The 16,821-nt window shown below is 36.8% G+C and overlaps 2 protein-coding genes across 3 annotated transcripts; one reads left to right on the top strand and one right to left on the bottom strand.

The window, feature by feature from the left end:
• The first annotated feature begins 58 nt into the window (after nucleotides 1-58).
• LOC108267719 (adiponectin) lies at nucleotides 59-6,734 on the top strand. Of its 2 annotated transcripts, XM_017472066.3 has the most exons (6): nucleotides 636-996; nucleotides 1,750-1,942; nucleotides 2,053-2,139; nucleotides 2,320-2,391; nucleotides 3,138-3,281; nucleotides 3,992-6,734. In XM_017472066.3, the coding sequence occupies exons 2-6, from the start codon at nucleotides 1,750-1,752 to the stop codon at nucleotides 4,273-4,275; spliced, it is 780 nt and encodes a 259-aa protein (XP_017327555.1). In that variant the 5' UTR covers nucleotides 636-996; the 3' UTR covers nucleotides 4,276-6,734. The 2 variants fall into 2 exon arrangements, with proteins under 2 accessions (XP_053537742.1, XP_017327555.1); XM_053681767.1 differs by lacking the exon at nucleotides 2,320-2,391 and having other exon boundaries at nucleotides 59-996.
• Nucleotides 6,020-13,570, bottom strand: LOC108267190 (uncharacterized). Its single transcript, XM_053681766.1, has 7 exons — nucleotides 12,969-13,570; nucleotides 12,291-12,340; nucleotides 9,252-9,632; nucleotides 8,132-8,464; nucleotides 6,907-6,995; nucleotides 6,249-6,337; nucleotides 6,020-6,142 (listed from the first exon to the last, which is right to left on the bottom strand). Exons 2-7 carry the CDS (start codon nucleotides 12,325-12,327, stop codon nucleotides 6,100-6,102), a joined length of 972 nt encoding a protein of 323 aa, XP_053537741.1. The 5' UTR covers nucleotides 12,328-12,340; nucleotides 12,969-13,570; the 3' UTR covers nucleotides 6,020-6,099.
• Between the last annotated feature and the right edge of the window lie 3,251 nt (nucleotides 13,571-16,821).

Here is a 16,821-nt window from a genome sequence, read left to right on the forward strand (position 1 = left end):
TAAACAATGTTTATTTATTAGGGGGCCAAGCACAAGAAGGTACATAGGCACCATATTGTTATTCAACATTTATTGTTATTCTTTTCTTCCTCTTCTGTTTCTGCTTCTTCTGGCTATAGGTTGTCTAGGGCAGTCCATAGAACCGTCTGGTAAAATGTTGTGAAATCTTTCACACTGATTGGGGACGGTCTGAGGAACATTTTGACCAAATTTGGCCCAAATGCTTCCAACACTCTAGCGCCACCATTGGGTTAAATTTGGAGCTAACTTGAAGTATGTATATGGCCATAACTTTTGAACCGTGTGTCCAAAATGTAAAAGCCTCTCTGGATTCCTTGGGTCAAGACAAGTTCAACACGGCCATCACGTCAATTTCCTCCTATGAATTTTGTCCAATTGTCATGAAATTTGGCAAACTTCATCTTCTATGTAAGGCTCACAAAAGTCGGCAAAAGAATTTTCAATATTCCAAATGTCCATAATGGACCAGTGACCAAGAAGTTTTCGTTTTTTCAAATTGTGTATTTTAACAAAATCAGACACGAGATAAGCTGTTCTATTTCACTTCAATAAGCCATGTTGTATAAGAAGGCAGGTCTGTGGAGTGATTTATGGGAATGTGGGTGTCACTGAGTCCAGGGCTCTTGACTATAACCTGCCTGAGGCTCCAAAGAATGCGGGCTTTGGATATACAAACCTCATTAGGTTGTGAGAATAAAGAATGTGAAATTAAGTGTGACTCTGTGTTCTTTCTGTTGGCCCATTCATCACAGAAAGACAAAACCATACAAGGAATTGAGAAAGAGAAGAGGTTGTATCTGATATTCTTCAAGGTGCAGTAATGCCAAAGTACCATTTTGGGCAGCATCATTTCTCAGTAAAACTCCCTCAGTTAGGGTAGTCTTCGGACACCGGTTTCTGAACCTGCACATCTGGAAAATACAGCAATTGGTGGAAATAGTTACAGTGTTGACAAATTCCAAGGACAAAAACCAGGTAAGTGACTTGATTACCTTTGTAAATATTACATAAATATGAACTTTAAAGTAATTATTTGCAGTAATTCTTAATACAGTCATGTTTGTAACATATTTTTATACAGTATTTAAAAAACAGAGGTGTGTATCTACATTTAGTGCAAACTGTTTTATAATCTGCTTTACATTGTAGGAGGCATTTTACCATAATGTATGGCAAAGTGTTCTGGTTTTGTCCCTAAATTTCTTTTTTACTTTTTTAATGTGGGAAATATCTTTATCTCCCGACATGCTCGGGACAACCAGGCAGATCTGATGTACAGTACTATAATGTACTGTAACATAATTCCAAACAAAATAATACAATTTCAATTCTTAAGGCGACAAATTAATATTTGACGATACCACTGAATCTGCTGGGATACAATACAATACAATTCGATCTAATATCCTCTGATCATTATGTGACGTAAAGTTTGTTCACTACCCTTAATTCATGAATGGTGATGACTTAGAGAAGGACTATTGTAAGTCCTTGCTAGACTATTAAATTATTTACACATCAGTTTGAAAACATTAATTATTTTTTATACACTAGTTTTCCTTTTTTTCAATAATAATTCATAACAATCAATTTATGATTGCTGCCTCAATTCATTTCCATCACTGATGCATTGATCCAAATCATTCATTCGTTACAGCCCTGTAATGTACATTTAGACTGCGTGGCATTTGTTCATTTGTTTATTGGATCTGTTGATTGTGTCTGAAGATGGCGCTGTTGAGTGCTCTGTGGTTCTCGGTTCTGCTGCTGCAACACTTCGAGCTCCGTCTGAGTGCTGGAGCTGAGACTCTCAGCTGTCCTGCACTGGCTGGAGTCCCGGGTTCTCCAGGACACAATGGCCTTCCTGGACGAGATGGAAGAGACGGACATCCTGGACCTAAAGGAGACAAGGGAGAGTTGGGTGTGTGTGTGTGTGTGTGAGAGAGAGAGAGAGAGAGAGAGAGAGAGAGAGAGAGAGAGAGAGAGAGAGAGAGAGATACATTCATAGTTATTTCCCTGTTCTAATTTCAGGTCTGAGTGTGCAGGGACCTCCAGGTAAAATAGGACCAGAAGGTCCAACAGGTCCAGCAGGACTTAAGGGACAGAAAGGAGATCCAGGTAAACACAAAACCTGATGAATATGGTCTTTGTCATTAATAAGAAACCATAAGAAGTCATTTTTAGTCATTTGTGTAAGGAGTTGTATAAGGGAAATTTCTGAATTCTTAACCATTATAAAATGGCACTCATCATTTTCAACATTTTTTTCTCTGGTTTTCTGATTTACTGCATCTTTAGGAGATTTTTCGAGTGCATCTCTAAAGCAAGACGTTGAACAGATCAAACACCAACTCAATGTGTTGCTGCGAGGTAAAAATAATGTTTTGGGTTTTTTGCGTAAGCGTAGGTTTAAAGAGATATGAGTGAATTACCTACAGTACATCACCAAACCTGTAGCACGGCATTGCTGAACATCATACTCACAGTGAAACATGGTGGTGGCAGCATCATGCTATAAGGTTAACGATAACAAAATGTTCACCTTCCAGCATGATAATGACCCAATGTATAAGATTTGGAAAGGCCCAGTTAAAGCCCAGATCTAAATCCTAACCAAAAGTTGTAGAATGACTTGAAGAGGGCTGTGCACAGGAGATCCTCTAACACTCTGATAGATCTGGAACATTTTTTCCAAGAAGGAATGGAATAAATTTGCCAAATAAAGACATGCTAGGTTAGTAGACTCTGAGTATTCAATTACAAGCAAAAGTACTTTAATTAAGTGCTAGATCAGGGGTGTGCAAATCTGACCTTATTTAAACCTGCGATTTTAACAGTGGTGTGTAAACTTCCAAATTTCCAGGTCTGTGTGACATGATTATGCATTAACGATGTCAGAACAATACATGCATATACCAATTCAGACTTTTGCACTATTAATCCATTTAAAATTTCATTATTAATTTAAGATTTTTTTTCATAGAAGAGATGCATTTTTCGCTTAGCATGTTGCAGACATGAACTGCAATAAAGAAAATAGTTTTTTAAAGTCTTTTTTAAATCCTGCACAATAGCAAGAATATGGAATTGAAAATTAACACTTTATCTGTCTTTAGGTATCATGGCCAAAGTGGCGTTCTCAGCCACACTGTCTACCCTTACATCTGGCTCTAGAAATATCGGACCGTACTCAGAACGTCGGACTCTAGTGTACGAAAATGCTTTGACGAACGTCGGCAACGCTTACAACCCCAAAACAGGTAATGACAATCGGTTATCGTGCTAGAAATCTACCGCATTGTTTTCCACTCAGAGAACTAGTCGCTAACAGGGTCCAAGCACAGGCAGATTCATATTCCAGGTCAAAACACAGGCCAACAGGATTGACATAATAATACATACTAGAATAAAGTACTACGGTTTGGATTTAATCAGGAAGTTTGTTTGAATCTCTAATCTCTGAGAATTGTGTGTGTTTCATTGTGCTAGTTTGTGGTTATTACACAGTGCTACGGCAGAATCTAATATCTTCCATTCGCCTAACAGTCAAACTGTTAGGGTTGAGAAATTTACTATATCACAAAGTTACACCAGTTACATAATAATAAGGATGATGTGGGCCAAAAATGATTATACACTAGTATCTAAGTCTAAAGGATGCATCGACACTGATACTGGAATCAAGTGTTAGTCAAATAGCGGGTTAATTTACTCATCTTTATTTCCAACAATGCTCTGATACCAACATTCTTTAATTTAATTAGTGTCTTTAATTAGGCCCGTGTGAGAATAATGATGAAAGGCAATGAGGACAGCAGCAGAGTCAGTGGAGTCGGTTACGCATGGGGTCCCATTTCTTCCCGATCTCTAAAGTCTACAAACGAATCCCACCTGTCCATCCTGAGCTTCTTCACAAGGATTTCACAATGTTTGCCTTCATTTAAAATAATAATGTTAATCATCGTTCCAGGTATCTTCACAGCGCCTGTAAAAGGAGTGTACTACTTTAGTATTGTCCTCTTCAACGCGTTTGATAACTCAACCGGCCTGTCCCTGATGAAGAACGGAGAAGCGATTGTTTCAGTCTCCGATAACCCGCCCAGAGCTGACACCGAGGACACAGCAGGTAACTCTGTCTCGCTGCTGCTTGAGAAAGGAGACCGGGTCTACCTGGAACTCCTGGAGAACCGGAAAGTTTATACAGACAGATGGAGACGCAACACATTCAGTGGCCATCTCCTCTTTACAATGTAAACTTCATCGTGATGGAGAGCTGTTTCCCATTTAATATTAGCAATGCACCCAGTGAGTGAGGCTAGTTAGTACGTTAGCCCTGAACCACAAGTATTAAAAAATGTTATGTCTTTATTGTGACTTCATATCTCAATACTTCTACACAGTCATGTCATTATCATGACTTATCGTCGCATTATTTGGCCTTTACTCGTTGTTCAAGATATTATGTAGTTATTTTCAATCATTAGATCATTATTTCAACTTATAACTTACTGATTCAAAATAGCATGTCGTTATTTAAACTTAATATTTTAACTTTATTGTAAACTCGCTCAACCAAGTGCTGGTAAGTCTTTCTAGTGAGAAAATATGAGGAGGTTTATGTAACTAAAAATTCCAACTTGTCTATTTTTTTGGGATGTTCACCAGTATGCAAAGTGACTTCCCACTTTAACACGTTACTTAATGTTAATTATAAACTCCTTTTTTTTAAAAACAGTTGAGTTAGAGAAAAGTTCCAAAAAGAAAAACAGGTTTCACTTTGAAAGCTCATTGTAGGGTTTATTACAGAATCTTTCATGGTTTCCACAGACAGACAGATGGTCACTTGGGTCCAAAACTCAATATCTCAAAAAACAAGTCGGCTTATAAATAATGTTGACTTGGATATAATGTGTTCTGCAGGTGGAAAAATCCAGGATGATGAAAATCCGTGGGCAAAATAGTATTACACATGTTTAAAAAATAAACCTAATAGTTCAATAGTTGGACTACAGTTGAAAAATAAATCTGGAGTACTGAATAAAGCATGGGACTATATCAAACCTGCAGTCCTGACCACTCGACCCTGGTTTACACCATGGTTAAAGTTCCATTAACATAAAATTCCTTGCTTATGGAGTTGATTAACACAACTGAATAACACGGACTACTGAACAGATGAGACGGCTCTGTCCATTTGTCTTTAAACATTCTGGATTTTATTCATCAACGTTTTCCTTAGACAAGCCATCAGAACAGAGAGAGGAAATAAAAAGAATGAAAGTCGGAATAATCTCCACTTTCGGACTTAATGTCTCTCGCATTGTATCTAGCATCTGGTCAGATGAGCTATGTTTATCAGCTCTACTACAGTATTAATTCAGTTTGCTGTAATGTAATGTAATGTTATGCGGACGTCCTCCTGTCCTCGTTACAACAGCTCCACCTTGTCTCTTAATTTGTAACTGTTGCTATTCACACTTAAAAACTCTCAAAACTGTGGGGGGTATTAGAGACAAATCAAACACAAAAGACTCTTACAATAGTCCTGATTTCAATTGATTCATTTATTCATTTTAGTTGGAGATAAACAATGCCTAAAAATGTATCTACTATTTTATGTGCTGTACAAGATGGCTGTCATCAACAACACTATACTACATACTGTATACTATTACTACATTTCTATAGATATGGAATATATATATATATATATATATATATATATATATATATATATATATATATATATAATTATAACAGGGGAATATATTTCGGTTTATTAATAAATATTTAAACTGAGAGAAAAAAAAGTGGAAACATCATTATATGTACATGTTTTGTTTTGTTTGGTTGATTTATTTTTTTTTCTTTCTGGAAATGAACCTTAAAAATGTCTACTGTGTTTATGGTCAACTTTTAGATTTTTAGGTATCTGATCCCGTGGTCCTTTGAATCAGATTATTGTAGTTAAACTGAGTATTACATAATCATTATTATAACTCATCGCAGTTTATGTCATGAAATCCCATATGAAGGCAACTCAGATTTCCAAACAGGACTGATGAAGAAATTATAACATTAAGGGTTCTGTAGCTGCATATTTTCCGAGCAGTTCAAAGTGCTACAAAAAAGAAAAATTGCATCATATGATTAATAAAATCCATTTCTGTTATAAACATAATATTCATTTGTATCTCTCTTCAACCGGATAAAAATGTAGAGGTAACCTGTTGTGCTGGATTATCTTGTGGAAGATTTTTCCGTCCGGTTGAACCCTCCAGGACACCTTGGCCTCTGTGCCCAGCTTCTGTTTGATCTGAGATAATAATAAAAACAGTTTTTTATTCAAGGCTGCTGTAATAAACATATCTATTTGTAGAGAAAGGATATTTGATAGGGTACGGACCAATCAGCATGTGAAAATAGGGGTAGCAGCGATACAGCAGTACGTACTGTATGTTCTGAGTTCACCATGAGACTGAGCTATTAGCCATCAGGGAAGACAAGGCAGGTGAATACACCAAAAGCACTAACTAGGGAGTGGCCAAAGGTGTGATTTTAATCATTCTTTTCCCTGTATCTTTGTATTATTTTCCTGTTCTCCATATCTGAGTACACCAAAGCTATTTACACCACCATACAGTATACCGGCAGTGCTCTCCATTGCTGGTGGCTCTCTTCCTCCAGTCCTCATTAAACCTGATCCAAACGAGTCACAGTCCATTTGTCTCTACTTATTGCCCTGTCTCTGATTCTACAGTGTGCAGAACCATAGTGGGACGTTAAAGACAAGTAAAATACAAACGAATGAAATCTGCTACAGAGCCTCGAACACTAAGTCTCGACATATCTCATTCCTGAACTTAAAGCCATCACGTGACTTACCTGCTCTAAAATGGCTGACTGTACAGCAGGATCGAACACACTGTCATCAGACTTCACATGCAGTTTCACGACATGTTTCACCACTGGAACTGAAGACAAAATAGACATGCATGAGTGTGCAATTCAATGATTTTCAGACATTTAACAAGTGCCTCACTTCTCTTTTCATCACTGCTGTGTTTTAATGAGGAAACCAAGCCATACGTGTTCCTGTAGACACAAACATTTTCATTAGAACGCTATAAGCCATGCACATGTTCAGTAAAATTATTTGTAAAGTGTTATATTTGGCACGTGACAAATTTGGCCAAAATTCTTGGCATTTTTTCACTATTCAAATGTATTGTAAGTTCATACAGTGAACCAATGTTAACTCTATACATGTCTAACATTAGCTAAGTGAAACACACATCTTCATGAACACAACACATTGTCCATTTTTTAATTGATTTGTGAACAAGGACGCCGCATGATCACATCTTTCAAGCAGGAAACTCGAGTCTAGACGAGAGACTGTGAGATATGGGAAAGGGGTGTTGCTTTCAGGGGTCTGTTTCAATTAATGAACTGCCAATCATTCCAGATTCATATCATAAAACTCTTCTAGCATATTTTTTAGTCATTACATCCAAGGGTAGAAGGGTCAGCCAGTGTTTTTTGGCAAATACACTAGCACATATTTCCTGGAACACACTGGAATTGCTCTTTAGTGATGTACTTGGCAAATATAGATTCTCCTTCTGAAAGGAAATAGTGTTTGACTATATTTTATTCCCTGCCCCCTTCTTGTACTTTTAAACTTATTTCACTATTGTGCTGTCAACTTTCCTCTTAATTAAACCAGTGTCTCCATGAATTAATCAGAATGGGTGAGGTTTGCTAGATCATCCCTTGCATAGTTCTTCTCAAAACTGTAAGATGACATTGACAAGAGTGTGGTTGAATGTAGTAGGTTTAAAAAAAATAAAATAAAAGTGGACAAGAAATAAATTTGGTAAATTACACCCTTAAGAAGCCAGTGGAAAATTCCTTATGAATTTATTTGAATTCTTTGAATACTACTCAGAATAGTTGAGAGCAATATATTTTTAAATAAGTCACAAAGCAGTGAAGTAGTAAGATGAAGACTGAAAAATCGATAATATCATTTAACTTTTAGGTTTTTGAAGTTTAGCAACTTTCACAACATATCACTAAGAAGTAGACATGAAAGTAAAAGACTCACTGAAGTCACAGACGAAATAGTACTGGCTGGTGCATTTTTCATCATAAAGTATTCCACCGTTGAGTGTCCCGCAGTTTTCCTGAGGATTGGCATTATCAGGCAGTGGGAATTTCCACAAGAGTTGGTCCACTTTGGTCCCATCTACCCACTTCCAGCCATCCCTGAATAGACCTAACCAAGAAAACCCCTGGACTATTGCCACTTGCTGTACCAGGCTGTTGTCTGCGAGAGTTAACGGGCTGGCCAGGTCTGTGTAATGCTGCCTGCAGTAAGCCTGAGCGTCGGACCAGTTCAACATAGTAGTGACACCAACATACCTGCTTGCACCAATAGCTGTGAAATAAGTATAAAAAAAATTGTCAATTAATAAAATGCAAAGCCTCTTATCATTATAAAAAAACAACAACAACAATCCAGCTGGTCAGCTCCAATTGTCTGGGATGTCTGGGATTCTCTCAGTTCTTGATTGTTTTTAGAAGGACCGAGTTCCAGTTCATTGACCAGCTGTTTGTGTACTTTGGGGAACATCATAAAGAGTCTCTAAAGACAAATGATCCCACTGAGTACAGGAAGTTATTGTTAAACACAGGTCAAGTGATTTAATGGCTCCTTTCATTAAATGTTACGGTCAGATAAGGTGTACTGTCAGGACGTGTCATTATCCTGAAGCTGCAGGCTCTCTAGTAGTTCTAAATGTACACTGGCCTGGAGGTCTGGAATATAATGAAGTAGAACAGGAGTAGAGCCAGCAACTGAATAAATATTCTAATTACAGCTATTTAAAGCGGAATTTAAAGAACAAGCATTAACCCTAAAGAACTCTGTGCCGAAATATCATAGGAGAGACATACAATGTGTTGGCTAGATGTGTGTATGCAACCCAGTCTGTTGTTATCATTATGGGTTGCTACGTGTCATCATGCCTATAGTAGGCCACCTGTTAACGCAAATTAATTTCTTGATCAGGATTGGGGCTAGTGGGATGGACAGGGTGACTGGAACAACAGCTGTTGAAAAATATTTGCATTTAATTACTTAATTATATCTGTATATGTTTTAAAATTTGTCAATACAATGATAAGAAAACCTAAAGCAAGTTAAAATCAGGATGTCCACTCACCGTCATAGCATATGAAGGTTTTTACACCTTGGCAAACTGTATCCCACCACAGTCCTTTTTGGTCTATTGCAGCACATGTCTCATGACCATTAAGATTACTAGGTTCTCCACTGCCCCATTTATTAAGAGTTATATTCTGTAACGGGAAATCATTCAGGGAAAAGCGCCAGTTGTCAAAGTCGTTGTAAAGTCCGAGCCAGACAGGTCCTGTTACACTTTGTTTCGCTAACGTGTTTCCTACCATCACCCAATCAGTTGCAGTTTTAACTTGAGCCAGGTCAAAGTGTGCACTCCTGCAGTATTTCTGCGCATCTAACCATGTCATGTTTTTCTTGATCAGGATTGGGGCTAGTGGGATGAGCAGGGTGACTGGAACAACAGCTGTTGAAAAATATTTGCATTTAATGAATTAATTATATCTGTGTATGTTTTAATTAACCTATTATATAGCGAGTTTAAAAGACTAATTATTTATTCATGTTAAAATAATCAACACAATACATTAAACATAACATTATATTATACCACTGGCTAATTATTGCACCCACGAACTGCTCATTATAGTCTAGAAATAGTACCAAGATATTAAATGTAAATATATACACAGGTGAGACAATATACTTTATGAAGGCCAGATGAGCAACCTGAGGCACTTTATGTCATATGTAAACTTGAAAATGAAAATAATATAGCTAGGTTTAGCCTACATCTGTATTCATATAATGTCTACTGCTGGTTATATATAGTAACAATCATTTCAAATAATTCCTCGGACCAGTCCTATGTGGCTACTACAGCACGTCATTGGAACAAAGAGACAAAATACAAGCTACTGTTGTTGCACAAGAGCAATAATTTAGTACTAGTGTGAACCTTTAAGTGTGAAACCTTTAAGAGTGCTTGGTTCAAACCGAAGCTCACATCCGGCTCACAAGAGATTTCTGAACTGCAGGTTAGGTGGAATTACATGTCTTATAAGTACACGTCCCGGTAAACATCTGGATAGGTATTTATTACAGTTAAAGTACTGACAGATAAAGTTGTGGTGTTTTCTAATGCTATGGTCTGATACTTGTCTAAGTTGTGCTCGCCACACTGATAAGAGTTTTCCCTAAATTCAGGTTGTAGTTTAACTATCAAGCGTAACATTTCAGAATACAGACATTGGTATGCAAATTAGGGAGAATGTTTGTATGTGGGCAGAAGGTGTTTGAAAATGTATTGCTTGTAATATTGCATGAGGACAGAAACATGGCAGGATAGAAACATCATATGAGGGTGAGGGGAAAATATTCCAATATACTGTATAATATAAAAATATCCCTTTTACCTTTAACATATTCGTTTCATTTAAAAATGCCAAAACAATTCTTTGATTCATTGGATAAAATAATTAGTTCTTTTATTTGGGGTGGGAAGCCACCAAGGGTTCATAAAACTTTATTGCAGGGATGTAGACTTAGTGGAGGACTTGCATTACCAAATTTTTTATTCTATTACTGGGCTGCGCACATCCATAAACTTTGCTACTGGGATAAATCTCCTGGATCTTCTTGGTGTAAATTGGAACTATCATCTTGTAGAGAATCCCCTATACCTGCTTTACTTTATTCCTCTTTACCTACAAAACTCTCTCTATATACTGATAATCAAGTTGTCCTTAACACCCTTAAGATTTGGTATCAATTTAGACGGCGCATTAAGTTTGTAGGTGCATCCTCTTTGGGTCCTTTAAGCAACAACCATTTATTTCCTCCATCGTATTTGGACTCTACATTCTCAGTGTGGTACGACAAGGGCATTAACCAATTAAAAAATCTGTATGCCAGTGGTGTCTTTGATAGCTTTGCCAATCTGTCATCTACTTATGATCTTCCTGTGAAGCATCTGTTTCATTATTTTCAAATTCAAAATTTCGTCTCTAGATATTTAACTAATTTCCCCTCTGCGCCTCCTGAACAGGCTTGGGAAAGCTTGTTTCCAAACAATCCACATCAGAGATGAATGATTTCTAAGATATATGATTTTATTCTGGCGTTAGGTAGTGAGTCGAGTACCAAAATTAAGAATGCGTGGGAAATGGAGTTAGGAGAACACATAGTTGAAGAGTGTTGGGAACGTGCTATAGGGAGGATACAGTCTACCATTTCTTGTGCTCATCTTGGGCTCATCCAATTCAAAGATTTACATAGAGTCCATTTGTCTAAGTCGAGACTTTCTGTAATATATCCTGAAGAAGAGGACAAGTGTGATAAATGCCATGGCTCTCCCTGTCATCTTGGTTATATGGGTTGTTGTTGTTTTTTTTGCCCTGATCTCTGTGGTTTTTGGACTGGTTTCTTTACTATTATGTCCACTATTCTCAGAGTAGATTTAAACCTTGCCCGTTGATTGCTATATTTGGGATTCCTGATGCCTCAGTTCCATTACGCTCTGTAAAAAAAGATACGATCGCTTTCACATCCCTAATAGCAAGACGTTGCCTACTGTTGCAGTGCAAGTCTGCTAAATATCCATGCATCTCACAGTGGCTAAAGTTTAGTTGATTGTACTCTTTAATTTAATTTTTCTTTTCTATACTGTGTATGCATGTGTTTATATGTAAGTATAACGATAATGAGTATTAATTAATGAGCAACAATAATGATATTGTTGCTATGTGACAGGAAGTATGTTTTCATTATTATTAAAAATATTTTGGAAAAAAAAGTGAAACCAACCAAATCTGCAGTGTTACAGCCGATTTGGCATCATTGAGAGGTTAAGATTTTATCTCCTGATAACACAGGGAACGCTTTTGGTTTGGTTTGATTAATTATTTCATTATGGTATTTAATTCATCTGAATGATAAAGCAAAAAATACACCTCAGAAAACGTCTGGGTAACCCTGTTCCCTGAGAAGGGAACGAGATGTAGCGTGAGCTTACACAAGCTTTAGATACTGGTCATGGGCAATGGCGGTTCCAACAACATGAAGCTCACGCAACATTGAGTTCCCTTTGAAAGTCAACATAGTTTATAAATATGTATGTTCTCACCATTAAGACACAGGAGATGAAAAAGATTCAACTTCATGGTGACCAAGTAGCTGGAGCGCATTAAGAGAAGAAAAAAAAGCTTAAGTATTAATGTAATAATGCTAGCACTGTGAGAAAATCACCTGCTAAAAACATAAATTCCCACAATGTGTGAGAATGTGTGAGGAGTCCAAATTTACAAAAAACATTTTTACAGACAGTCCCGCTCCTGGAATTTATCATCCGTAGCACATACCATTGCTAACTTTGCAAATGGTTTTGAATAGCGCATATAACGTTTTCTGGATTTTCACAGTGTGTGTAATTAAAGTAAACCATAGTCAGGTTTTCTTTTAAGAATGTTATTATAAAATCACACACATATTCCATTTATTGATATTTACTCTAAATGACGCAGTATCTCAATATACCCTTTAGTTATGGCATCACATCTACAATAAGGGTTTTTTTTCTTTAAATAGAATATCTAACACAGAAAGACAGGCATAAAGCATATTTTTTTATTTATTTATTTAATTTTTTCCCCAAAAAGGGACAGTGTACATTAATCAGCATTCATAAATGTAGAATGTACCCAGGTTAGCCTGAAGGATAATTTTCATTGGAAGTCCCTTTGCCAGATTTTAAACAAAAGCATAAACAGTAATAAATGCATCAGTGTACAAAAACAAAACTTACCTGTAGTCTGTTCTCCTAAACCGTCTGTCTTCACTGTCAGCATTTGACTTTATGAAACGCTACTAAGCCTTTATAACACTAGACAGATTATTCAAACCAGTCATTTGGTGATAATTTCCATCAGCTAAGCTGATGGCACCGCCCTCTGGAGAACCCAGCTTTCCTGCTTGGTGCTGTTCCCAAACCAGCTTTGCAGTCAGATTTGTGGGCCCATTATAATTAAAGATGATGTGTGCAACATTTGGTGATGATTGGACAAATTTTGAAGGACTAATGAAAAAAAAAACAGTTTTTGTTAAAAATCTAAGATGGTGGAAAATCTAATTAGGCAGAAATTGAGTTCATAGGGTGCGTTTAACTCGTCTCGACCTAGAGAATCCAGGGATGCCTTTTTCATTTTGGACACACGGTTCAAAAGTTATGCCCATAAACATACTTCTAAATTAGGCCCAAATTTTACCCAATAGTGGTGCTAGAGCATAAGCAGAACTTGGCCCAATTTTGGTCAGAATATACTTTAGACCCTCCCCAATCAAAGTGCCAAAGTTTTTACCAGAAGGTTCAATGAGCTTCCACAGACGTCCTAGCCAGGTTAAGAAAATTAAGAAAAGGTAGAACCTTCAGTGATTGGCAACCTAATAATAATAATAATAATAATAATAATAATAATAATAATAATAATAATAATAATAATAATAATAGCAAAGATTTTAAACTCCTTTCTGTACATGGTCTGAGAAATAATTAAGATTCTGTCTAAAAAGCAAACAAAATGAATAGAAACAGAGTAGCTTTCTGTTTGCTACAGTAATTGACTAACCTTCTAGATAATATTTGTTTTGCACAGGTCAAATTTTACTCATTTCATTCGTCCTTTTTTCCCTGCATTTGGATAACATTTTGCATGAGCTCTTTTCATAAGATTTGCATATTAGGGCACATTAGGATCACAGTTTAACCCGAGATGACAGCAGTGGTTTATAATGCTTCCATAATATTTTCATTAATATTTCATTTATGACTTAGAGTATCATTACGAACTAATCAATCTGATCCGGCACTGATTCGACTCCTTTATAATGCAAAGCAAATATCAAGACAGTTTCTGGGTTCTATAAACAATGATTCACTCTTAAATGCTAATTATTACATATAGACCTTTACAGATTGTCTTTCCATTATTTTGGTAGAGGTTTTTCTTGGTTCCAGGACTTTTTTTGTGGATCATCTCTGTATTTCTTTGTGAATTCTAATCTGGCCTTCTGATTCTTCATGAGTCGTTTGCATCTTGTGTTATGGCCTCTATATTTCTGCTCTCTAAGTCTTTACCCCTGCCCTGTGGAGGTTGTTGGGGATGTCACTGTCTGCTGTTTTGGGGTTTTTCTTTACAGCTCTCGCAATGTTTCTGTCATCAGCTTTTGTTGTTTTCCTTGGCCAACCCGTTCGGTGTCTGTTCCTTAGTACACCAGGGGTTTAATTCTTTTTCAGGACATTCCAAATTGTTCTACTGGCCATGCGCAATGCTTGTGCAATGGATTTTCCCTCTTTTCTTAGCTTCAAAATGGCTCGCTTTTGTCCCATAGATATTTCTCTAAATTTATGTGTGTGAATGCAATATTTTTGCTAAATGTGCTCAGCTAAGCTAGTTATTTTGATTCAGCTGTCTTAGGAGTGACGTATCAACTACTGGAAGGTATTAGGCAAAAGAGGTAACTGGTATAAAGTTGGCTTGATGTTGGACGTTCAATTAAAGTTAATTCTCTAAAGTATCTCTAAAGTTACAGTCCAATTACCAAACATGTCGGTTCATGTAGGTTTATTGGTTCATGTATTGTAGGGTTAAATATCAGAAATCTATAGATGACACTTACATGAAGATTTTACAGTTGGCTTTGTGACTGTAAGTCATTGTCTTCAAATGCCATTGAACCAATGTCATATGTAACTTTAGAGACGGTCACTTAATTTGCGTATATGAAACCTCCAATGTCAAGCCAACTTTATGCCAGTAAAGAAGTGGAGATTTGCATGCCGTCTGAAGATTTCAAGGTCAATGCCAAGTTTATTATATAGCACCATTAATAACGTCATAGGCTGCCCAAAGTGCTTTGTAACAATAATTACAAAAGCTACAATAGAAATAAGATAAAAAAAATACAAATAATAATATCAATAGAAATCCTAATATTGTAACAGCCATTACACAACAATCATATAACAAATATCTTTTAATGACTGCTCAAATGCCAAGGAAAAGAAATAGGTTTTTAACTTGGATTTAAAAATAGTTAAAGCAGTTCTAATATGTAGAGGCAGGCTATTCCAAAGCTTAGGGCCAGCCACAGTGAAAGCGATCACCGCTAAGATTCAGTCTAGATCTGGGAACCGTCTAGAGGGTTCTGAAATGATAGGAGCTCCATAATGTTTAAAGAAGCTAGATTGTTAAAAGATTTGTAAACTAATAGGAGTGTTTTTAAATTAGTTCATAATAAGTTTATATAAATAAGCTTAACATTGACCTTAACAATGGTCAGTGTGAAGAGTTTAATAATTCTTTACATGCAGATTTTGGGATCAATTCGAAAGCTAAATCAAGATTTCCTTTAATGGGGAAAAGCAACAAAACTGGACTGATTTTTTAGTGTATAAATTATAACAGGGATGTGCAGTATGCGTGTTTTAAACATAACATAACATGATGGGTTTATCCCAAGTCTGTCTGTTTCTGCATTCAGGAACTGTGGAGATCTAGTTACATTTACATTTACATTTATTCATTTAGCAGACGCTTTTATACAAAGCGACTTACAAGTTCAGGAGAGTTCCTCGAGAATCCGGTATAGGGTTTTTTGAGGATCTAAGGCCAAATCTCACACAAAAGTCACTCAAATGTTTCTATGTTAGTGTGCAGATTTCATTATGACAGAAATTTATAAATTTTTCATTTGTGACTCTTGCATGTGTGTCAGTGTGTGTCCAGTAGAGGGCGCTCTCAGGGCGCTGCATCTCATTTCCTTACATGTAGGCCAGTGGCTCTCACACTTTTTCAACATGTGAGCCTCCTTGTGTAGGGTGCATCCCTTTTGTGGCCTCCTAGAGTAGTCAGATTTTCGCAGTTTGTTGTTTGGTGTTGTCCTGCTCTGGATGGGAGCATATGTTGCTAAAAAAATCTGTACATATCTTTCTGCATTAATGCTGCTCTCACAGATGTGCAAGTTACCCATGCCATGGGCACTGACACACACCCATACCATGACAGACGCTGGCTTTTGGACCTGACGCTGATAAATGCTTGGATGATCCTTTTCCTCTTTGGCCCGGAGAACACGACGGCTGTCTTGTCCAAAAACTATTTGAAATGTTGACACGTCGGACCACAAAACACGATTCCACTGTGTCACTGTCCATCTCAGATGAGACCGAGCCCAGAGACATCTGTGGCGCTTCTGGACAGTGTTGATGTATGGCTTCTGCTTTGCATAATAAAGCCTTAATTTGCATATGCAGTTCAGTATTTGTCGGGACACTCTGTACTCAGCTTAACTTATTTTCAAGTCAGTTCACTAAGGTGGCAGGTACCATATCGTCTATTTAAAAGGGAAAAGAAGTGGAAGAGATTTGCATGGAGGTTTAAAGGACTCCCAAACAAACGAAGCAAAGTCTGTGTTTAAATTGTATAAGCATAGTCTTCCCCAATGATGGTCAGTGTGAACACTCGAACAATTCTTTAAATGCAAAATACCGTGATAAGTTTGATATCTATGTCAGGATTTTTTAATTTGAAAACAAACAAACAACAATCTGATTTTTTTAAAGCATATAAATCATAGCCAGGATGTGTAGATATTGTATT

This window comes from Ictalurus punctatus, chromosome 7 (genome assembly GCF_001660625.3).
Source record: "Ictalurus punctatus breed USDA103 chromosome 7, Coco_2.0, whole genome shotgun sequence".
In the NCBI taxonomy this organism is placed as follows: Eukaryota; Metazoa; Chordata; class Actinopteri; order Siluriformes; family Ictaluridae; genus Ictalurus; species Ictalurus punctatus.

Excerpts from the sequence above, each read along its gene's own strand:
- LOC108267719 (XM_017472066.3), top strand. The coding sequence starts at position 1,750 with ATGGCGCTGTTGAGTGCTCTGTGGTTCTCGGTTCTGCTGCTGCAACAC. Across the intron at positions 1,943-2,052 it reads AGGAGACAAGGGAGAGTTGG|GTCTGAGTGTGCAGGGACCT; the intron begins GTGTGTGTGTGT and ends TTCTAATTTCAG. Across the intron at positions 3,282-3,991 it reads CGCTTACAACCCCAAAACAG|GTATCTTCACAGCGCCTGTA; the intron begins GTAATGACAATC and ends TCATCGTTCCAG.
- LOC108267190 (XM_053681766.1), bottom strand. The coding sequence starts at position 12,327 with ATGAAGTTGAATCTTTTTCATCTCCTGTGTCTTAATG. Across the intron at positions 6,338-6,906 it reads AGTCAGCCATTTTAGAGCAG|ATCAAACAGAAGCTGGGCAC; the intron begins GTAAGTCACGTG and ends TTATTATCTCAG. Across the intron at positions 6,143-6,248 it reads AAGATAATCCAGCACAACAG|CACTTTGAACTGCTCGGAAA; the intron begins GTTACCTCTACA and ends TCTTTTTTGTAG.